The 24,125-nt window shown below is 40.3% G+C and overlaps 1 protein-coding gene across 1 annotated transcript; it reads right to left on the minus strand.

Annotated features, from left to right (window-relative positions):
• Positions 1-810: 810 nt before the first annotated feature.
• TXNDC5 (thioredoxin domain containing 5) lies at positions 811-23,663 on the minus strand. Its single transcript, XM_084210821.1, has 10 exons — positions 23,393-23,663; positions 18,781-18,930; positions 15,952-16,057; positions 14,582-14,678; positions 12,192-12,307; positions 10,066-10,152; positions 7,273-7,413; positions 4,428-4,510; positions 1,525-1,654; positions 811-953 (listed from the first exon to the last, which is right to left on the minus strand). The coding sequence occupies exons 1-10, from the start codon at positions 23,611-23,613 to the stop codon at positions 831-833; spliced, it is 1,254 nt and encodes a 417-aa protein (XP_084066947.1). The 5' UTR covers positions 23,614-23,663; the 3' UTR covers positions 811-830.
• Positions 23,664-24,125: the final 462 nt, after the last annotated feature.

The raw sequence follows: 24,125 nt of genomic DNA on the forward strand, positions 1-24,125 counted from the left end.
CTAAGGATCAGGTCAGCACAATGTCTGGATTCAGGCTGGGGTAGGAAACATGTCGTTAGCTCTGGAGTCTGATCATTTGCCGTTAATGGGGCAGTTATAACAGCACCTATTTTTCACTCTGGCTCTAGAGAAGTAGAGCAGAGTTGTGCCTCTGGAACTGGATGGCAGCAGCCTATGGAAATGCACCTGACACATGTACACCATGGCATCAGTAATGTTCAGGCACATGTTACAGTACCATCACTTTCATTATGGCTAGACCTCCCATGCTGAGAGGATTAACAGGAAACAACCAGCTCATGGTGGCCTGGTATCTTCCAAAGGTGTGTGTGTTTTCAACCTTTCAGCAGCTATATTAAGACAAATAAGGATTAAGTACAATTCTAGAGGCAAAAGTGACTCAACACAGCTGTAGCTTTTGCCTTACTAGTAATGGTAAGCAGTTTGTAAGGATTACTTTTTAACCAGATCTAACCTGAAGACAAAAATATTCTACTGCTGCCCTTCAGTTGGTTTTCTTAACGTATTTTGGTCTCAAAGGAAACCATTTACACTTCATTGCAGGAATGCAGAAATGCAGTGCAACTACCAATGCTGAAAATACTCTTGATTTGCACAGTAACTAATTGTTAGCTTTCCTTCACACACACAGAGACGTGTCTCTAACACACGCACAAGGGGAAGATACCAAAGTTTAGTACATTCAATTTCCTAGAAACAAAGAAACAAAAAAAGCCCCACCCCCAAATACACTATTTGAAAATTAGCAAAGATAGAAATCCCTCAGGTACTGTACAGAGGCAGCCAGGGACAGAGCATCCAGACTTTTATTACAGTTCATCCCTTGCCTGACGCAAGACAAAGTTATGCAGTGATTCAAGATCTCTCGTTCCATTGTGTTCACTGATTTTCTTTCCACCTCGGAAAAGCAGAAGTGTAGGATAACCACGTACCTTCAAAAGACACACACAAAAAAAGAAAGCTGCTATTAATGTTCAAATTTGTATCCATCACTCATATTTACCTGATTCTGAAAAGCCATCAAACTCCTCTAAAACAGTAAGCCATTTAAAATTAAAAAAACAAACCCACAGCAGAACTTTCAATGCCAGCCTGCAATTTCTGAACATTTTTAAGGGAATGGGGTAATATATGAATATATGTTCCTCTAGGTTCTTGGAATGACAGCCCTCTGTCTTCAATTGTCTGCCTAACAGCTCTTAAAGACTTTTTTTTCTTGGAACAGAATTCGGCATTGGATACCGCAAGACAGCTTTAGTGCTTTCAGAGAGGTTTCCTAAAGTAGTGACTTCTTCAGCTTTGTCCAATAATGAAAATGGCCAAGCCCAAACAAACAGTTCTGGAACAAAATGATGTCACCAGGTGCCTCTTTTTGGCCAACAGAGACCACAGCTGTACTGTCACCAGGCACCTGGAGTGCAGCAGCCGGTTGGGCTGCACTCTGGAGCCTCCAGCATCTGGTACACGATACTGTCCCCTTCATTTCAGAACTTTCACACTTACAGAAAATCTGTTGCAGACATTACGTTCCACAGTGCAGTCCACTTCTGCTATTTTGACATCAGTCAAACCTGGAAATTGCTCTTTGGCAAGGTTCTCCCAGGTTGGAGCCAAGTTCTTACAGTGACCACACCTAGAAACAAAGGAGGGAGATTTGTTTAGCAGATACACTTTCTACTTTATCTCTACTGTCATGCTGCAATTGCTGTAAGTTTAACTAGCAGCCTTTCCTATCCCCTAATGATTTGGCCCTCTAACTCCCTTGCACTATTATGTCAGTAAATGAGCTAAGAAAAGAAGTGATTTTATTTAAGTTAAGCACTGAAGTACTTTTTGGCCTTTGTTAGTCTTGCCTAGAATGGTATTCTAGATCTCGGTACATTAACATTTTATCCCACAGAGGAATATGAAGCCAAATAAAGACAAGCACAGAGAATATTTAAATGGAAAAAAAAGATCTCTTGGAAACAAAAATGCTTTTAGGAAGACACAGAATGTCTGTAGAATTAATTTTTCAGGTAGCATATGCCAGTCAGGCTAAAGCTACACAGCCCGAGTTTTAATTAGTTAAATGAGATTTTAATTTCCCTATTAAATTTCTTCCAGTTCCTAATGGCCTCCTTGACCATTAGCATTCATTTTGTTCATTTTTTGAACTTGGCTTAGTCAAGTTCCTAATGTGAACTTCTTACTGCCTTTAAGAAGAATTCCCAAAGCACTTTAGACTTTAAATCTGCATTGCTCATACTATTCTAACCCAGCTGCACCTTAATTGGGTTATTAAAACAGACCCATAATTGCCTCGCGGCTGGATCAGGGCATTTACAAAAATAATGAAAGATGTCTCAGCAGAAGTTTTCTTAATGCAAGCCAGTTCATATTTAAACTACCTTGTTAATATACAGTGACAGTATAAAAGCATTTCTGACCATGCACAAAAACTACTAGAACAGGATGATTTTGTGCTTACGATGCAAGTTAACATTAATTTTTATCCAAAACTAACTGAAGGGCAGAACTAGAAAGCAACATAATAGTGTTTGCTGAGCCCTACATAAGTTAATCCACTTAGAATAGAATATGGTCATTTATATGCAGAGCACTACAGGCAGTCACAAGCGTGACTTTCAGAGCCAAAACTAGGATACAAGTTACATAAATATAGGAAGCATTTTCCTAAATGGTGGCTTTCTGAGCATTGCAGCCAGGCAGCACACACTGGTGACTCTACATCCTGAGACCACTGTTTCTCAGCCTGCCATCCAGCACTGATCCTATCTGTGAGATCCAGCAGCATCCCACAATAAGCTCAGGAGATGAGGACATGGTATTGCTAATAAGAGATAATCAAAAGGGGAGAATTTCTTGATCTCAAACTCTCCCAGAAAAAGTTGCTCCAGGTAACAAACTAGTAGATATGCTAACATGCCCTGGGTTCAGAAATCAGACTGGAAGCTGCTCTTGAGCACAGGTGTGAACTGTATTTCCCAGCCAGTTCTGCAGGTGGGGCAGAAGCAGCACAGGCACAGACTCAATCTAAGTCCCTCCCAGAGTACGGAGGGGATAAAGGCAGTGAGGAAAGAGCAGTAAAAGATGAGGGCTGTGCACGCAGGACATGTCTTAACCCAGTGGTGGCAGATACTTGCTCACATCTAAAAGCAGATCTTACTGATGGAAGAGAGCATAGCAGTGGTTCTCAAGCAGCAAAGGGTGACAACACTGGAAAAGCCTGCAGCATTGAGCTTAAGTGAAATGAAATGCTCCCAGGTGTTTCTTGCCTACACTAAGAAACATATTCATGCCTACTGTTGAAGTTAAATGGGAATATTTTGAGATGCCTGAGCAAATCTAAATATGGGTGGCATTTGCTGGTGTGGCTTTGTAATGGGACCTTTTGTAACCTAAACAAAAGATCTTTTTATATCTTATACACTGTGTTAATGGAATGCTAGTGATTAAATCAGAGATGTGTTATCTTTTACACAGTGGAATACAGCTTAATTTTAATCTCTCCCCCTACACTAGGCTTCCTTCTGTTGGCTAAAAGACCAGCAATGGATGAGCAAGATGGCATGCAAGTTTCATTAAATTTGTAGAGGCAAATAACATGAATTCTATAAACCAGAGAGAGAAGTGTGAAACTTTCTTTTTGTCTCAGAATAGTAAGAAAAAGGGGGAAATACTTCTTCTACAAGTTTGTAATACTGAGGTCTTAACCCATCTGGGGTCCCAGGCTCTGCTGGATATAGTAGGAATGGCAGATGCCAGATGTGACTTTCATTCCCCCCTCCAACGTGTTCCATTGGGTATCTACGCCTACACCATCTGCACTGGGCACTCCTACCTTGGGTCCCTCTAAGAACATACTGCATGAACATACACTCTTAAGAACATCTTTAAATTGTCACTTGTGCAAATTAGTTTTTGGACAGTTATTTGAAGAGTAACAGGCAGTTAATTATCCAGCTCAACTGTCGTGTATCAAAATTCAGGTGCTCCAATGAGGCTTCCAAGTGAGGCTGGAGAGTGCCCTAAGGCCAGCATCCTCTCCTTTCTCAGCACTGAGATATGGTGACACACTCCCCTCATCTTACCCTAACCCAGGGATAGGAACATGCTGCACCTGCAAAGAAAGCTTCACTCTCCCTGCTACCCCAGCAGTACCTGGAGGCTGACATGGTAAAGCTTCTGTGTCAGCCTTTCCACAGAGAGGCAGCTCAAGGGAGCTAAACAAGGCTGAGCTTTTTTTTGCTGTGACTCTTGCCAACACACACATTCTTCAGCTAATTCACAGTTTAGATCAAGACAACAAATACAGTACTACAGCTCAAAGACCTACAGCAACTATGGCACTCACATCTTAGGCCAGCAATAATTCTGAACAGCAACAGCTGCAAACTTCTTACCATGGAGCGTAGAATTTAATAAAGGTGATCCCCCTAGCAATGGTTGCATCAAAGTCTTTTTCAGAGAGAGAGAGCACTGCAGCCTGCCCCCAGAAAAAAGAAAAAGAGAAAAAAAGTCAAAACATTTTGTATATACAACATCAGTCTACTGAGCTTTTACATTCCTAAAAGGGAAACTGGAATTGGAAAAGATAATATTGTTGGTAATATAAACAAGAGTAGCAGCAGCAGACCTGCCTTTTACTTCTCAGCAACTTTCCTTCCCTAGAGACATGCAGAGAAAAGAGTGTTTTACACTGAATCTCATCATTCTCTGGAGAAACAAAGCTTTCCTATTTTCAAAGGATTTGCCTGTATCCAGATTTTGAGTAATTGTAAAAAATCACCTTAATTTTAATACACTATGTTTCAAGGAACAGCCCTTAAAGGAGTTGGCTTCAAGCAGGTAATGGCCATCTGAGATTTTAATGAGGTATTCAAGGCACACAAGTGATGTCTCAAGAGCTGCTCTCTCTGTTCTTTCTTCTCCTGCATTGCATTTACAGAAAAATCTGTTACCAGAAACACAGACTTGCCTGTCAAGAGGACATCACAGCACCACACTTGCATGGGTGCCAGGAAATGTTTCTACTCCTGATAATATCAGGAGCAAGGGAGTGATGGGAGGAAAGCACATTGCTTACAGTCTCACATGAGAGCATGGAGCTGAAACTTCATTTTTTGTGTGAGACCTTTAAGGGTGGGAGGGATTAAAAACAAATAAATGTACCTCATGCCTGTAAAAGCTTTGAAATCAAATGAAAGCAAAAGAAAAACAAGATCACAGCTGACAGTATTATCAATTCTATTTTAACCCCAGTAAGTTTTGCGAAGCCAAAATTAAATTTGAAAATTCAAATTATCCAGTACCTTTACATTTTTGTAAAAAAGTGTTAGTTCATGGAATTATTTCATTGTGCTGAAGCGTTATTACCTCTAAATAATTGTTAAGAAATTAGAAATTATACTTTTATACTTTCTAATTATTAAATAATCAGAAATAATTAAATGAAGCAAAAAGTAAGCACTGTGCTTCTACTCTGATTTTCCTAAAAGGCTATCTAAAACTGATGTTCCAAACATAATATACAATCTAAGATACAAAATGTGAAAACCTGATTAGTAACAACTTCCCTATGATTTGCACAGTAAAACAAATTGTAAAGCTCTGTAGATTACTATCAGAATAGCAATGCAAACTATATAACCACAAAAATAATTTTAATATCAGATATCTCAATTTTAGCTTTGTGTCTCAAAAAAGACATCTAATGCAATCACATAATCTGAGCATCAGCTGGTCACACTGCCTTAGTCCACTGGGATAATTTTTTGAATGATTTTAGCCATGTCTGGCAGCAGAGAAGTCTCATGGATGTAAAAGTACAGCTTCTGTAAAAGGGCTGGCAAGTACTTGGGCTATATAGGATATGGGGGAATCCAAGTAGGGGCTCAACACTGGGACACAAATTTGGAGTGGGAACTCATTGCCTTTGCTGCCTGTGGTCAACTGATGGCAAATGCAGTCAATGTTTGCTGGCTACTCGGGCTGGCCCCTTGTTTCAAAATTCATGAAAACAAAGAGTCAGGGGGTCTGAAGATAAGAAAAGTTGTAAGGGCAAGCTGAGTCCTACACTATGTCTACTATTATTTGGCAAAAAAGTCCCCCAACAATCCTTTCTTCCTTGTGTGTGTGCTGGTGAATGCAAGGCAGAAATGGGAATTTGTGTCACATGTGGTTTGTGTTATTTCTATAAAAATAGAAAGACAACTAATTACTTTTGGCATTGTACTAACACCAGCTCATTGGGATCTTCCAAATATGAGGTCAATTAAGAAAATAAAAATTGAAGAGCATGAAAATTGCAAATCTATGTGGTCTGTAATGTTTGGTAAGCCACTTTATGCAAAATGGGTAATGCTGCTGGAAAAGTCAGCTGGGAAAGGTAGTATTTTCCTTTAAGAAGCTGCATAGAAACTGTATTTATATATTATTTAAATCCATTCTATAGCACAAGGGAGTATAGATGCCTGTCCCTTATAGGCAGAAACTATGTTCTGCACATTTCATGGAAAATTATGTTTGAAATCCATCCCTAATTTCTCAGCCTCACCAATTTTTCATTCATCTCCAAGAAAAATGACAGATGAAATGCCAAAGGGATTAGAAAAGACAGAAACTTTTATGACATGAACTACAGTTGTACAAAGGCTATTTCTGCCAATTTCTTCACAACATAAGCCTGTAGCTCCGACAACCAAGATAAAAATAAGTCTCCAAACACCAAGGAGTTTTCTTGTCATAGGGCACATTACCTTACCATATTGGTACTGGTCTTCATAATCTTTGTTCATTGCTTCTGCAGACAGATTCCTAAGTACAGAACCCTGGCTTGTTTTAGGGGCTTAGCGGTGTGCACCATCCTCCTGGATTCAAGTGATAATCTTGCAAGAAATGTTCAACTCTACAGTGGTGAAATATGCTGTCACACAGACCCACGTGCCAGAAGTTCTACTGGCCAAAAAGACCACATTTATGCCTGTATCTAAATAACTTATTGCAGCCATAAAATAGGAATCAGATTTTTTTTTCCTTCTCCAATTCATCAGGTTAGTAAAAGTATCTCTAGGATTTGTGATATGATTCCAGTCATTAGTTACTCAAAAAAAAATAACCAGGGAAGTATTTGATGCAGTTTACATCTAGAAATTGCCAAGCTATCTGAGAGAAACACATGGAAGACTCAGACAGGCAGCTAAAACAGTCTGAACACCTTACATTGCTGCAGAGAGCAGGAGCACTTACCTCAACAGGGGTGGGCTCTGCAGGTGGCTGTGGGGCTTCAACAGGTTTATCTGCTGGTGGCTCTTTCCCAGAGCTCTGCAGTTGGGACTCCACGTATTCTTTCAAGGAATCAAAATCCCTCTTCCCTTTGTACTGGTCACCCTAAAATTAGCAAATAGTTTGTGCAACCTTCTATATGCAGTTGACAAAGCAAATCAATAATTACTAGTAAAACATAAGATTACCAAGTGTAAGCAAATAAATAATAAATATGATTATCTAGTTCTTAAACTTCTCTATGACATTCCATTCACGCCACGTCTTCAGCTTTTGCCACAGATTCTTCAGCACCCAAAGGGAACAATCCAACATTCCCTTGAAATGACAGGTATTTTAGAAACATAGAAGCAAATTTTTGAAACATTTTCACTTTGACCTTCTGGTCTCACCCTAGTCAGCTTTTTAAAAGTTTTATTTTTTTGAATCTAACTCTACTACAAGGAACAATAAAATACCCACTGTGGTTTGGGTGTGGTCTCTGTTACCCTGTGAGCTCTAGGCAGTGCTTTGACAGGGCTGAAAACTTGAACTTGCCTGTCTCTGGACTACACACTCATTCCTCTGGCCTGCACACTTTCCACAAGTCCTTGGAAAACCCAAATAGTAAGGCATTGCACTCTGGGCACCTGGGTTCACCTGGGTGCAAGAGACAACAGCAGCTTGCTGCAGGGCAGACATTTCCAATGGCACCACTCTCCCAAAAGTCTAATCTCATTTTTTAACTTGCACATGAAGTAGCCAGCCAGCCAGATCTTTGAGAGGCCACAGTTTACCTTGGATGCTTCCCCATATTTCAGATACCTTCCAAATCCAGAGAACAAGACAGTCAAGAGATTGTCAGAACAAGAAATCAGAGCACTTGTGAGCAGCTTTTAGCCTCAAACCCACTGTCAGCCCTCTCCAGTTTGGCTCTTGCATAATTGCCCTCAGGGCTGTCTGTGAAAATTAGTATTAATTTTCCTGTTCAGAAGAGAGATCATATCTTTGAGGCATTACATATCCATTTTGGATCGAATTCTTGAGATGTGGTCCTATGTGGTGTGGGCTGCAAAACGTATTTCCTCTGGCAGACAAGGAAGACTCTTTAAGAAACAACATCCAAACAATCTCCCATACATTAGAAGGAAGAACAGACACCTCTTCAACTTTCCTTTATCATTGGAGCTCCTTTTACACATTTCCCTTCCTTTGTAATTGATAATGTTTCCTGTAACTGCCGCCCCTTTCCTGGCGCTGGGTGTCAGTCAATCCCTAAGGAGCACGAAGCCTGTTCCTGTTTGTTTGTACCCATGTCAGCAGGGCAGGGGCAGGGTTCCTCCCAGAGTATCTGCTGCATCTCACCAACAGCAGTGGTGTGATGCCAGACTTCAGTTATGGCAAAGGGCATGAAAGTACTACAGACAAGGCTGGATGACTGAATCACTTCTTCCCCTTACTGACCAGTACCATGGCTGCCAGAAAGAGTTTCAGGAATTTCTGGGCCAGATTATTGGAAAATTGTTGAGGTTGTTCTGTGTTTTTTCACATATGTTGTATAAGCCCATGGAGGAATATGTGATTTTGGTGGCAGTATTCTACCAAGGAATGCCACACTGCCACTGGGGAAAGACAGTTTGATGTCAACTGAAATACATTGTTCAGATTAATGGCTGATGTTCAGCTTTACCAAATACAACAGCAGTGATTATTTTTTTCTTTCACTGCACTCTTGATTGAAATAACTCCAAGGAACTCCAATTATTACAACAATTAGACTAAAGTTTAATTACCTAAAAACCTCTAGCCTTGGACATGCCACCATTCTTGATTTGAGCACTCCCTCGGGTTCCAGTTGTGCTGCTTCATTTAAATTCCCTAGTGTCTGATCTTATAGGGGTGCTTATACCAAACCTCATATGGTATGTACTGGCAGCCAGTTTCTCTTCAGAGTGCCAGAAAATGGCCACTAGCAGTGGCCACTAAACTGTTTCAAGTAACAAAACTTAACGTTGCTGATACTGTAAATGTTCAAAAAGGAATGCAAGATGAATGGAAGTAAACCCTCTCTTCCTTCCCCCTGCCAAGAACTTAGCAGGTAAGAGTAGTCCTGGGTTCTCTTGCCAGGCCTGTTTTGAATATCCATTGAATATATTTAACTAATCTTGAAATTGTAAAATATAGTATAAATAATGCTACAATTTATATTATGTTTATTTACTGCTGTTCAGGTATGTGGTATTTATAAATATTTTATCTCTCCATAATTTCCGAATATTTTCGTTCTCTGAATTGCTGCAAGGAAAAATGTCAACTGGGCCCACAAGATTCTCACTCGCAGTGTCATGTGAAATGTTTGGGTTTATATAAGAAAGAAAATTTGCATCTCTAGACATCACTCAGCAGATGGGCACCACTTAGAGATGAGAACCTTCTGATACACGTTGTGAAAATTACATATTTTATTATTATTTCTATTTCAGTTATATTATTGTGTTTCATATGAAGTAAAATACTATGATAAAGTAAACCCAGAATTCTCTCACACAGCAGCATAACTGGAGATCCTGCTTACAGATTTATGGACATTGTATCAGTTGTTTGCAAAACAGAGAACAAAAACCTTCATCTGTGGACAAAGTCTACCTCTTCTAGTACCCAAATGAACATCTAACATCGTTTCTCTCACAAGCAGATTTTTTTTTCCAGAATGTAGGCATAGTCCAAATATTATTCAGAGAAAAATGGTGTGATTTTTTGCTGAACTTGCAGACTCACCTTTTCACCATTCCTAAACCAGAGGAGTGTGGGATAACCACGAACTTGGGCTTCAGAGCAGACTTCATAATGCTGGGTACAGTCGACCTACATTTTGGGAATAAAATCAAAAACTATTCAGTGCCTAAAATAAACATACAGCAAGCATCACAGCTTCCCTTGTTTAAAAGCTCAGAAAAATACAGGAACAAGCAATACAAGGCTTGGCAAAACTCAGTACCAAGTACTGTCTTGAGAATGATCATGTCTGCCTTCCAAACAGTGGTTTGATTGTATAAATACTGTATGTATTTGATTTTTTTTTTTTTTTTTAAGGAGGGATTGGGGAGGGAGGTATGGCTAGAAGGAAGCAGTAGCAGTCACAAAGAACAATGAAGACATAATTAAATACTTCAATTAGAAAGTACTTGGTATTCTCAGCTAATAAAATCAGTACATGGACAATGAGACACAAAACACTAATGTGAGAGAGCTGTAAAGTGAAGACATACTGGCTCACCCATTTTTTAAAAGACTACTCTTTAAAGACTTCAGAAGGCATGTAAACAGTTAGCAAGTGAACTGTGTTCCAAGGGAAGCTCCAAGTGCATAGCAACATTCAATTCTAATATAGTCTGTAAAATTACTTGTTTAGAAGCTTTTCACTGAAGATCAATTCTAAAGATTAAACAGTGTTAAGACACTATTCCCCCAGATTAGATGAAGGTCATGGTTCAACCTTCTTAGAAACAGTTGTGTTTCCTGTTTACTTACAGACTTAAAATCTTAGCCAAGACATGCTTCAAGATCTATTTCACAAGCTATACAGTTACATAAAATTGTCTGGGCATCAAGACGAATCTTAGTGGAAGTATTAAACAGCAACTCTCAGTAATACAAACTGCAAACACCACAGACAACTGATTAAAACAGAAATTTTGGAAATCTATTGTTTATTTTTCTCTGGGTACCAGAGAATGGTAACTTCATAAAGATACTTAAGCAATGATTTCATCAGACAGCAAATAAGAGTATCAAAAAGTATAGAAAGATTCAAAGGAGAAAAAGCTTCTGACATTTCATTCTCAGAGGGAATCTAACTTTATAACCACTAGGTCTGAACATGTACATATTTGTGTGTCTCCTCTAAAGTTCAACTCTGCTGGTCTATGCTGTACATGTACAGCATACCTGAATCAACAGATTTTCAAAAGCATTTAAAAAAAAAAGTTAAGCTCATCCCTCCTACTGCAGCTGAAAGTGCTGTGAGGGCAGAGGCAGGGGAGACAGCAGAGGGAGAGTCCCTCTGCAGGACTGACAATACTGCTGCCATGCAATATTTCAGGTCAGTGGAACCACTGTGAAAGTTTAGGGACATGGAAGTTGAGCCTGGTCTGATTTCCACACATGGCTGGTAGATACAGAGGGATTCCCATCATGAGCCACCTGAACTTAGGTATGGGTCAGCAAATAAAGCCAGTAACTGCAATTGCCAGACCACCTCCATACCTCTGCACAGTAGTCACTCCACGTACAAGTAACAAGCTCCCATGGTAAATACACCACAGAACCTGGTTATCAACCCTAAGGGAAATAGTAAAGCAGGACAAGATATCAATTTTAAAGGTATAAGCCCCCCCCGAAACCTTTTAAAATTTTATGGGGAAAAAGAGGAAAAAACCCAAAACCAGCACAGAAATAACTCATCATAAATACCTAGCAGGGCTAAAGGTTGCTAAGGAATCCAATGCTGCAAAGAACAAATCGGAAGTCACTTTCCCACTCAAGATAAATACTGAAGTCTATCAAGTTGTGACAAAGCAAATGAATAACAAAAAACAAGTCTCAAAATATTATTCCCTGCATCTGAAGTATCAGACTTATTCCCAGCCCTCTGAAATGCAGCGAGGCAGCTCTCTTTGCAACAAGGCTTTGCTTAAAACTGGGGAGGTCCTGTTAAACTGTGGATGTGTGCGAAAAAAGCCATGACCATCTCAAAACAAAAAAAAAAATGTGACTATAAAAGGATTTAAGAGGTAAGAAACAAAACAATTGTGATTTGCAAATCATAGCACAAAAGGCATGATTCTTGGCTGAAACATATGTTGACACAAACCATATTTTCAAACTAAGAACGCTTCACCTACCTTACCAATTTTGACAGTTTCCGAATGCTCAAAGACTTGAGCCAGCTGTTCCCAGGTTGGGGCCAAAGCCTTGCAGTGACCACACCAAGGGGCAAAGAACTTGATGAAGTGATTACCTTTAAGTTAAAAAAAAAAAAAAATATTTAGCTAATTTGGAATGAACTTGGCTGCAATTAAAGCCGAGGCACTAATCTCAGCCTGCAAATTTATCATGGTATTTCCTGAGTTAAAGATAGGAAACACTGTGAATCAAAGGCCAGGACAAAATACTTCAGCAATTAGGTTTTCAATACTGTATGCAGTCCCAAAGCGTTGCCAAATTTCCTGAAAATTCAAACAGCTTCACAATCTCAAGCCAAGAAGTGAGCTATTAAAACTGATACTTTTAACCTAACCATTTACCTTAGTGTTTAATTCTACCAATTGCTCTGTTACAGAGTAGAAAGAACTACCAAGGAATATATGTTGATAACAGCACAAATTGAAGTATTAAATTTCAACTTCGTGCAATGGTGTTTCCTAAGAAATTATTAAGTCCATTAATTACCTGAAAAATGTTGTTCGGTTTTCCATTTTTCTTTTTCTGCCCTGCTCTTTGGATTTTCATGTCAACTACTCAGAAATTTCTGCTTTTATTAGATGTTCATGGCATTTTATGCAGAGGACAGTCCCTGTGCTATCTCCTAAGGTTTAGTTTAAAAGTATATATCATTGATTGCAGAGTTCCAGAATGTGCAATTTCTTTAAATTAAGATTAATTAATTCAAATTGCTGCACATTTTTGCATACATCAAGGCAAGGCTCTGTTAAATGAAATAAAAGTGAACTTAATTAAAATAAGGGAAAAAAATTAATTTGCAGGAAACACCAGCTTTAGTAGAATTATTCATAATCCTTTGAAGACTGCTTTGGGTCTTATATTACTTGAATTAATTTCTAGTTTGAAGGCTCGTTCACAAAGGAAGGTCAGAGGAAAGGCAATAAAAAACAACCAGGAAACAAACTGCAGTAATAGTGTACTCTAACTTAACTGGTCTGCATGTGGAAGACTTTCAAACTGATAGACACACTCTGTATTGGTCAAGTAAACTGCAAAATCAAATTTCCCATGAATTAATAAGAATACTAGTCAAAATCAGCTATTCTTTACCACGTACTCTGACATACTCTCCTCAATAGAAAATAACATCATTTATTTTTGTCCCAGAGCAGCAAAAAGGTAAAAGGAGGCTATTTAAGAACAGAGGTCAACTTTGCTGGTGTAACTGCTAAGGCTCACATTAAATTTAAGCACTGAACTTCTCGTAACTGAAGTCAAGAAAGGAAAACACATTTACAAATGATCATAAACCTGTTTAACCATCAGATATGACCATGAGAATGTCTCCTCTGTGAAGGCCAATGGATACATAATAAAAACACTTAAAACACTTACAATGCACTGAACTTTACAGTCTGAGAAGGTAGTTAAGCTGACAAATGCTTAGCATATCCCGGATGGCTCAGAGGAAAATTAATTGAGAATTTTGATTGAATTCCACATTAAGCCAGACATGCTGGGAAATTTTAAGCTAGCTGCACAAAGTGCTGTTTTACACATGAAAATATTTCTAATGAGCTAATAGTTACTTTAAGAAGTTCTGGTTTGACCTCCCTACTGATTTCAAACGGGCAAACATTTAAATTTATCCAGCCTTTCTTTTTCAGATAACAGATGGAGAAAGTAGGATCCTCTGTTGTCATGCCAGTCCAATGTTTGTATTCTAAGACTTTGCTCATTGTCTAAAAAACATCATGTGAGTGGTGAAATTTCCCTTATTAGGTATCCCTCCTGGCATTAATTTTAAAGCTTCCAGACAAAATATTTTTTAAAATAGCCAAAGAGACAAAGTGTTTTACCCACATTAATTCTGGAGGAAGGAAGCTAAACAATATCAAATAAAGGCCAGACTGGAGTGGGATGGGGGCTGGCAGGAGGAAGCGGGTGGATTACCCTTATCCAGAATAACAACCTGGGAGGAAGAACAAACCAGCACCTAGGGAAGGAGGATATGGGACTTGCAAAAACACAGAGGCAAGGCTGTGAGTGAGCAAGGAGCTCAGGAAAAGAGACAGTTTAGCTGAGCACGCCCCACTAGCTTCTTCCCTGGGGTGAGGAGCCATAATTTTACTGCCTTCTGAGTGCTGTACTTCAACATTCTTATAGTCTGCAATAAGTAATTTACCCAGTGCCTTTTTACATAGTTTGCTATGTAGTTGCCCCTTTCACTAGGTGTTATTGGAAAATAAAAGTAAGAAGGAGGTGTCCTCAAAACAAACATTTCTGGTGTAGACTTCCCACTACTAATGTGTTTGTAGCCAAGTTTCTCTTGTTTGGAAAAAACAGTTACCTTCTGCTATGTGCATCTTGAAATTGTCTGCTGAGAGTTCATACATTCCCTGCTTAGGTTCAGGGGCTTTTGGTGGTTCCACATCAGATTCAGGGTCCTATTCAGGAGAAAAATTAACTTTTATTTCTCTTCTACAGCAAATACACAATATTTTTTCTTGTATCACACCGTTGTGTGATAGTGCCATAGACTCTGAAATTTTAAATTCCTAAAGCAATGTCCTTATTTAGCTTGATTTAGGTACCTAATGTTTCCTAAAAAACAACTACATGAAAGCAAAAGGTGAAAAGGACTGCCACATAAAAGAGAGTTAGCAGAGTCTGTGGAATACCAGTCTTTCACTGTGCTCTAGTACAGTCACAGGGCACAGGAATTGCTGTAGCATTCATTGCATCACCATCTATTAACACATTTAAATTATATATAGTGCCTCCAGAGCATCACACATCAGCCAGGACTGCCATCGCACCCATTTCAGTGGTCTCTGGGCTATTTAAAAATAGTGCAAAAGCTATTTTCTGCTCCCTTAGTGCTGGAAGGAACGCTGTACACCTCATGGCGCCATGAAAACAGCAACTATGGAAATAGAGCAAACTTAATATATGTAACTTGCAAGAAACTTACGAGCAGTTCAGCAAAAGCAAGTGGATACTTTCTAGACTCTAACCCTAGAGCTGAAAAGAATTTTTTAGGAACCTCAAAGTGTATTTCTTAAAATAATTTAGCATTTAATGTTCAATTATTAAAAATACCATGTTTGTTTAAATGTAATCACATTCTAACTGTGGTTCAGCAATCACTACAGCTTTCTCTTGATGAGAAACAGCAATCAAAAATTTAATTTTAGGCAAGGCTTGGCTCTTGTATGTGAATGATACCCCTAAACTTAAGGATTTTCCTAGTGATGGTATTAGCGTATCTTACTTAACTGACAATTTTAAACCTTTTCTTTAGGCACAATATTATCAGAAGGTAACTCAGCTAAAGATGGTATCTATGTTTAAAGAGGTAATTAAATTCAACACAAATGCAATTTATAATGTATTAGAGCTAAATTGCTTTTCTTACTCCAGAAACATTATGGCCTACAGGTGTCAAATGAATTGACAGCAAGGACTGTATCTTAAAATGTCAAATGTATAAGCATTAAAATTGCATTATGTACTGTAATTTTAAAAGCAGGAAACAGAGAGCAGGTCACAGGATGACAGTTTTAATTACTACTCTGACTTACATGTAAGCTGTTTCAGATTGATACTGCAACCTGACTTTTATTCTCAGGAGCAGATTTCCTCCTGGAAATTGAAACCTAACTTAGAGAAATGATAGATAAGTAAACCAGCAGAAAAGATTATTTCCTTTTCACTTACAGATGGTTCCTCATTTAGTTTCTCCAACATCCAGTTTTCCAGTGCCTGGAAGTCCCTAGGGCCTTGGTATTTCAGAGGTTCTTGTCCTGGTTTAAGTAACTTTAGCCTAAAGGGTCAAAATTGAGAGAAGAGTGACGCAAACATTTTCACACAGGAAACATTCTCAGAAAGGTAATGTGCTTTGCTAATCCATGGCAATGCATCTCAGGCTGCAGTACCAGATCTCTTGACTATTAACATCAGCATCAGGCAACCCTTTCAGATTGAAGTGTCATGGCTAGAACTTAGGACCCTTTTTCTTTCCCATGTAAGCTTTAAGGAGATTTTTAAAAGAGAAAATAAGACATACCAAGTTAAAAATCAGCATAGTGTAATATTACTTTGATCAATAAGAAAAAACAATTTAAAAATTGCAGCATTCAGTTCTAGGAATCCTATTTCAGTTTTCAAAGAGCATCAATTTTGTTTTGTTCACCTGTCTCCATCACCAAAGGAAAAATATCTAGTACTTAATTCCCAGAAATTTCTTTCTCACCTTTTGTTCCCTGACTACTGTTGTAGTGTAGGGCTTGTCATGTGGTATTAAACTGATTAAAAACACACTGAGACAAGTCAATAAGACAAGAGGATAAGTGACTTCTTGTAGACATCCAGACTTCATGATTGCAACATTCATTAATTGCTATCAAAACATTTTCATAGACTACGTAAAGCTTCTACTACTAAATTTTAAGTTAAAATTGGAAGTAGATTTAATAAAGGTGTGACACTGAATTCTGACCTAGTCTTATTTTTTAAAGCAAATCAGAGTTTCAGTTACTACTGTCACCTAGCTCTCAGTTCCCCTTGACAAGCTGTCATTTTGTACTGCTTCTTTAATTTCTTGAAATGTTTTTATCTCTCTTCTTGTTCCACAGTTGGAAGAAATGAACGTATAAAAGTGTTTAAAAACCACATAATGCAAAAAACATTCAAAAGAGATAGGAGCTCCCACTGTTTTTTCTTTTCAAGGTACTCTTGAATGTTCCTTGTGATGACAGAAAGTCAGAATAATAAGGAAGGGAAAAAAATGAAAAAGAAGAATATCTAAGGCACACATCCTGGCAAGACTTTTTGAAAAGTAACAAAACAAATTCAGGTAACATCTTAAAAAAAGCTAGCTGCACCTTTATTTTCTGCAAACAAGGGTAAATTTTCTCCAGTTCACTTGAGAGAGTATTTATTTTGCACCACCAAGTAAACCTGAGTCAACTGTGATAGGAAGTGCAGGGACCTGCTCAGCCACTTTTTCTCTGAGGGGATGAAAAGGGGATCCAGCCTTTTTTCTGACAGGTGTTTAGGAAGGCAGCGTAGGGATCAGCATAACCTGGACTTGCAACAATACCTCTGCCTGGGGAAACTGTGAAATTTCCCTTGCTGGAGGTTTTTAGAAACAAGCTAGTTCAAACCTGACTCAAATAGAAAGAGAACTGTTACCATGAATTCCCCTTCATTGCTATATTTCTATACCTAGCAGATGACTGCCTTATTATTTTTAACTTTTCAAACAGATAAAAAAGCAAGCACTAACTATTCCTATATACTCAATGGCCTTAAAGAGGAGGGAGGGGAAAAAACCCTCCAGCAATTACACATTCATTGATTTTTTCCTATGCAAAAATCTCTGCCATTCTATTTTAAGAGGAACAGCACCATAATATAATCTATGCAAACAGGAAATGACAGCCAATGCTCACTTCTGGAGGTATGAAAACAGAACTGTAATATTAATTCTTTCTTGCTATTTGTAGTGGAAGCAAGACACACACTGCCCTTAAGGACAATTCCTACCTCAACAAGGACTGTGCTATTTATAACTCTCAACTTCTACTCAGTCACACTCATTTGCATCCAAGTGGGTGCAGCCAGGAGTGAAAGAAAAGTTCAGGCTGTTGCTGGGGTTGGCAAAAACACCAGACCAAGTGAGCAAAGGGAAGGAAACTGAAAAATACAGGCTGTGGAAGGGCTATAGATAATCATTGATACAATCTCCAATTATCCCCACTAAGATGAATAATTAATAAAGCAGCTGAAAGGATCCATCCATATTTGCAAGAAGCTTTAAAGAAGATGAGTGAAAAATAAATCCTTTTGCTCCTTTTCTGTCAGTCTAAAAGGGACACACATCTAACCCAAAGGCACTGAGCTCTCATGTATACTCTAGACCATACTCTGCCTACCAAAGCTGAGGTAGTAAGACATACATCCTTGATAACAGCATAAACATAGCAACCTTAAAATACTAGACCAATCTAAGCAAATTTAGCTAGAAAAAAATCCACACAGTATCACCACTGCTATGCTAAGTGATACTATTCATTTATTGCTTTATGAGCCCTTAGCTCACTAAAAATCTAAGACACCACCTATCATGTAATTATGAAGGATGCAGTGTACTGAAAAACTTGTGGCAAGTTACTTTCAAAAGCACTGTTAGTAGAAACCAGCTCTGTCATGCATATCACAGCTGCACAATGCACTGTTGCTTCAGAAAGAGGTAATCCCACACAAAAGAACAGGAAAACTCTGGACTTCAGTTAAACACAGCCACCTTCCAAGACATAAAACAGCTTCTTGAAAAAAAAAAAAAAAAAAGAAAAAGCCTAAGAGTACTGTGTATCACATGATACTTGGCAACATTGCAAAAAGGCTTAAAATGAACATAGCAGGTCCAAAGGGCTACAAAGAAATCCAGCAAAAATATAGCTTAGAAGTCAGCTTCAAGAAATTGGCAGAGGATCATGGAAAACTAAAAGAGAAAAATAGGAGCAGACTTCTTTCTATACTTACGTAGGGTATCCTCGCACGCCAAATTCAGAGCACAGTGGAATATCTACAGTGCAATCCACTTTAACAACATAGACCTGTGGGTTTTCCATGTTGTTGTATTTATCTCCCAAATCATTCCAAGTTGGCTGGAGGCGCTGACAATGTCCACACCTGTGACAGAAGGGACAAGATACTGTTTAATAGCTGCTCCCACTCAGAGGGGAATGAGCCCATGGAAAAGTCATATGCAGAATGGTGATTTTGATAAATTTAAACAAATCTTTAAATCAAAAGTAAAATCAGTTACATCAGAAATCTTCCATACTCAAGCACTATTATACTAAGCAACAGCAAATGCTGTTAAGAACTGCAGCATGCTGCAAACACATCTAGTGTAAAAATCATCAAGATTTGAGAACCCCTCACTACTCTCCTTTTACAGTACAAATCCTATAAATACGCCCCAAACTTAGTAAGGCTATTAAACAAAGCCCTGTCAGTCTTCCAGCTTTCTAGAACAATCCTGCAAGATTGCCCAGCTTGCTTTACATTCTAATATTTCAAAATTCCTTTTTTTTTGAGCAAGTAGTAAGAAAATAATAGTTGCTAGCCTCTTTGTAATGCCACTTGCACTTCCATGCTTCAGAGGAATTGTAACGCACAAGTCAAGAAACGTCATATGCAATTTCGTGATACAGTTTCCCAAAATTTTGATGACCCTTGTGGGTGATTTCCAGCTCAGAATATTCTGTAAAAATCCTACCATCCTATGCTCTGCCCCAGCAGGACACCATCAACTCTTTATATCTGCATACACACAGAAAACTGGCCTCATACACAGTTCCTACAACAGCACCTCCCCAAAAGCAAAAAATAGCTATTATTCTTCTCACTGTTTTCCTAGTCTTTCAAATCATTATAGCAATACTCTATTCCTCAAAGTATGATGGAAAGTTTTAAGGAATGGATTTTAATTTCTCTTTAATGGCTGCTTTTGCCAACCCTCAAAGACATCTAAGAAATACAAAGCTGGAGTAACAGAAAACATTCTCAGACTGACAGTACGAAAGCAGCTATTGCTTGGCATGACCTACAACATCTACTTTGTAAGTAACAATTAAATCACCAGTAGGACTTTGGAGAACTTTGCTTGGACTTAAAATAGTTTCAGTCATACAAATGATTTTGAGTACACTTGTAGAAAAGTTGCATGGATTCACACCTTTCTCTCCTGAGATCAATGCGAGAAAAAAACAACCAAACAAACAAAAAAACCCCCTTGAGATTTACTTTAAGATAGATAAAGAATTTTTTCTGATCTTAATAAGTAACATTGAGGCACAGTGGGTCGCACACGCTCGCATGATGTGGCCAAATACAATCTCCTACGTGACCTTATTCTGAATTGTCCTGGTGAAGGGATACAATGCGTTTCTATTAAAATCAAGTATTCCTTAAATATTTAACTCCTGACTGACATCCCTCCATGGTCAACTCCTTCAGAGCTTGAATTAAGAGGAGAATTTTGGATACCCTGATCCCTTCCCCTAGTGGATGCAGTGATTCAAAACACCAAATGAATACTGGCTGGTGTTAGAGGACAGAACATGGAAAACTAGGTAAGGGAATCCCAATTAATTAACCTCCTGTTTTTTAAGCAGAACAGAGCTGCCTTGTCCCTACTTAACACTGTGATCTCTGCTATACACACCCCTTTCCTTCTTCTTTGGATTATGGAAGGTAAAACTGGGAATAAAGCAGGAAAAATGTGCCTGAGTCAGTAATTGACTAGTTAGTCATTCCCAGTTTGAAAAAAAACCAAAACAGTATTATATAGAAGGAAATACAGGACAGTCCCAAAAATATTTTTTCTGATGTTTCCAAGGAAGTATATATATAAAACCTAGGAGGGCAAAATCAAAGAACAAGACCATGCAATATCCCTCAACCCCATGCAGCTACACAGTCCTTCACTGCTTCTACTCTACGACACATCAGTGGGGCTGGAGGAGCTGCTGGGGACAGTGGAGACCTGGGTGTCAATGATGAGTTCTGCTCTATTATCCCTTGTTGTAAGGATCCGCAACCTCCACTGGCAAGCACAAATGAAGATCCAAAAGAGACTAACACAGATATTTCTGGGGTCCACTAGTAGAGCTTGAGATCTGCAGCCAGCAAGGGCAGCTCCACAATAAGGTATAGCTCAAATCCTTATCCAGTTAAAAACACAAACATGGTTTAAGCAGCCCAGGACTAGTCTTGCTCTGCACAGAAGAATACAACTGAAGTAAAATCCAGCCAACAGAGTTCTATTCAACAACAACAAACTCTGGTGATCAATTCTGCTGCAGCTCAGTGGACTTGCCAGGTTTACCAAGTAAGAACATGTGTTGAAAAGACCTGTAAGAGTCAAAATAATGAAGTAAAACTATTCAGTTGAGATGATTTCCAGCTAAGGAAACAGGGGAACCTCCCTCCTCTGCAGAAATGGAACTGGTATGGCAAACAAGAATACTTTCTGCCACCAAGAGTTCTGTCCTGTTCTGTCCCAAGTGTACCTACCAAGTGGGACAGCCTTCTGAACAAAGATCTTATGACATCTGATGGCAAGTGATTGGGAATGCTCTCTTCTTGGAGTAGTCTGCCATCTTTGAAACAAATGTAGAACGCCACCTGTACCACCACTGTTTCTGAGTGAGGCCCTCGGCTACATTTGTTTCAAGAATCTGGAAGAGAAGGGTGGTGCAGGCTCTAACCCAGCTCTTACTGGCAGCATTGACGGTGCAACATTAGCAGCACTCACCTAGATGTGAAAGACAGTCCCAGCACAACACTGGGATGTTTGCTGTTTGCCTTGGAACTACAGACAACAGCCTGTGGGAAGCATTGGGAGACTAGCACATCACCTCAGAACAGGACAAGAGGCTCTAACACGGACTCCAGGACTGTCAGGCAGCCCACCCTGATCCCACTGACAATTAAACTACTGGTGTAGTGGTATAAGCACCTCTCTCGGGCAGTTGGATGCTCCTTTTGTTCTTCTCTTCCCTTGCACCTGCCCCCTGGCCCTATTGCCACCTGTCAGGAGGCAGACATCCAGACCAAGGGCCCCGAAGCCAATGAACCAGAGATCTGGAAGAGATTTGCTAAGGATGAGGAGAACACCCAGAGAAGCTGCAACAAATCTGGTAAACAACACAGTTCCCTCACACTTGAGTTGAGCAGAGATCCTCAGCCCTCCCAAGGGCACAGTGTGATCCAGGTCTGCAAGGCCAGCACTCCCTTTGATCTGTGCTGAGGATGCGCAGCATACACTGGATGCTGCAACAGCCCTTTTGGTAGAGGGTCTCCTACAAACAGTGTCTTGGGATAAGAGAAAACTCGTCTGGTTTTAGGGATGCCTATGAGAGAGTCAGTCAAAGCGTGAACAGACCCAGATATCACCACCTGAGTATAGAAGAGAACAGCAGCACTCCTGCTCTGCACGGGCACTTCTCAGGCCTTACTGCACTTTCAGGCAAAAGTCCTTCACCAGCAAGTCAGGCGTCATCCACTGTTGTGATCTTCAGAGAACAAAGGCAACTGCTCTTTCAAGCTTTTACTTAACATTTTCACATGGCATAAATAAGTCAATGTTAATAACAAAAAAAAAGTTTTCAAAGGAAATGCTTTCCTGCTATGGATTTCAAAGACTCTCATACTCTTAAATGGCACCACGTAGCAATGGATAACTTTGGATCAAAACATAACTTTTGCACATTGTTCCCTTAACTTTATTTTATCTAGATTAAAGAAAACTTGGGAGGGGAATAAAAAAAAAAAGTAAAAAAAGAAACCTAACAACCCTAACAATAGAACTCCCAATAACATCTACTCGATATCAGTAAGATAAAAAAGGGTAGGGGAAGAGGCAAAGAAAAGAGAAGAATATGAACAACCATGAGAAAGACCCAGGGATGAGAAGTACTGTGCTCTTGACTAGGAATAGCCAGTAAAGCACTGCTCCCTCATTCGTCTCAACCATTTTCGAGCCAAAAGTACCAGTCCAGAACAAAAGCCCAGTGGGTCTCTCACAAACCCAGTAACTCTCCAGCTCTCCTACGGATACCTGTGGCCTCGGGGACACAGCAGGTAGGTTAACAAAGCAAATTTACCCTTAAATTTCGCGTATGCAAAGAGAACACAGATTCTGCAATGAAAGCATCTGCGAGCTTAGGCTGGGGGACCCGGGGTGAGCAAGTGACGGCGGCCAAGCTGCGCCTGCTCTCGGTCTCTCTCAGGCACGCCGGAGCGACTGCCCGGCAGCCCCGGCCGGGGGCGGCTTCGTGCGCCGATAGGTCGGACCTGATGATCTCAGAGGTCTTTTCCAACCGGACCGAGCCCGCGGCTCCGTGACGGGGGGGCCGCCGCGGCCAGCGCCACGCACACGCGGGGGTCCCGCTCCCCGTCCCAGCCCTTCCCGGCCCCCGGGGCTGCCCTTCCCCGCCAGTCCCCCCGCGGGGCTCGGGGCAGCGCGACCCCGCGGCCTCCCCGCCGGCCCGGCCCGGCCCGGCCCCGCCGCCTCCCCCGCCACGTCAACGGGGAAGAGGCGGGCGGAGGGCGCGGGCCGGGCCGCGCCGCGCTCGGTACCCACCACGGGGCGAAGAACATGACGAAGTGGGGGGCGGCGGCGGCGCCGTGCCGCAGCATCTCCGCGCTGTAGAGGTGCCGCCCGTGCGGGTCCCCCGCTGCCGCCGGGCCCGGCCCCGGCTCCGGCTCCGGCTCGGCCCGCGCCGGGCGGCCGCAGAGCACGGGGCCGAGCACGGCCAGGGACAGGAGGCGCCACCACGCCGGGCCGGAGCGGAACGGAGCCATGGCAGCGCCGGAGAGAGAGCGGGCAAAGCCCCGGGCGGCCGCTGCCGCCTCCGCCCCGCCCCGCCCGCGGCCCCCGCCCCCGCCCGCCTCCCGCCCTCCGCCTCCCCGGGCACCCCCGCACGCACAGCCGGACCTCCCGTCTGGAAATACACCGCTCCGGAAAAGTGCTGTCTGTATAGCGCCCGACACCTATTTTTTATGTCCCTCATTAATTAAATTGCTCTACGCATCCATATTAAAGTCTAAAATAATTGCAGATTTTATACTTTTTAAATATTGAAACATGTTCATTTCTGGAAGTCCTTAATTTTATAAAATTATTTAAATACCATATAATATCTATTTTTATATTCTATTTTTATTATATTGATCCTTAAATCTATATTGGAATTTAAAACAATATTAATTTTTTATATTATTTATAAATATATATAATATACTATACTATACTATAATTAATACAATATGTCTTTATATTCTATTTATATTATTTTTATAACATATAATATCTG

This window comes from Fringilla coelebs, assembly GCF_963513975.1.
Source record: "Fringilla coelebs genome assembly, chromosome: 1".
Taxonomy (NCBI): domain Eukaryota; kingdom Metazoa; phylum Chordata; class Aves; order Passeriformes; family Fringillidae; genus Fringilla; species Fringilla coelebs.

Bases quoted from the DNA above. Each gene is read 5' to 3' on its own strand.
- TXNDC5 (XM_084210821.1), bottom strand. From the start codon at position 23,613: ATGGCTCCGTTCCGCTCCGGCCCGGCGTGGTGGCGCCTCCTGTCCCTG. The intron at 16,058-18,780 runs GTAAGTATAGAA...TTGACCCTTTAG, and splicing joins GGCGTGCGAGGATACCCTAC to GCTAAAGTTACTTAAACCAG. The intron at 4,511-7,272 runs GTAAGTGCTCCT...TTCTGGGGGCAG, and splicing joins CAGAGCCCACCCCTGTTGAG to GCTGCAGTGCTCTCTCTCTC.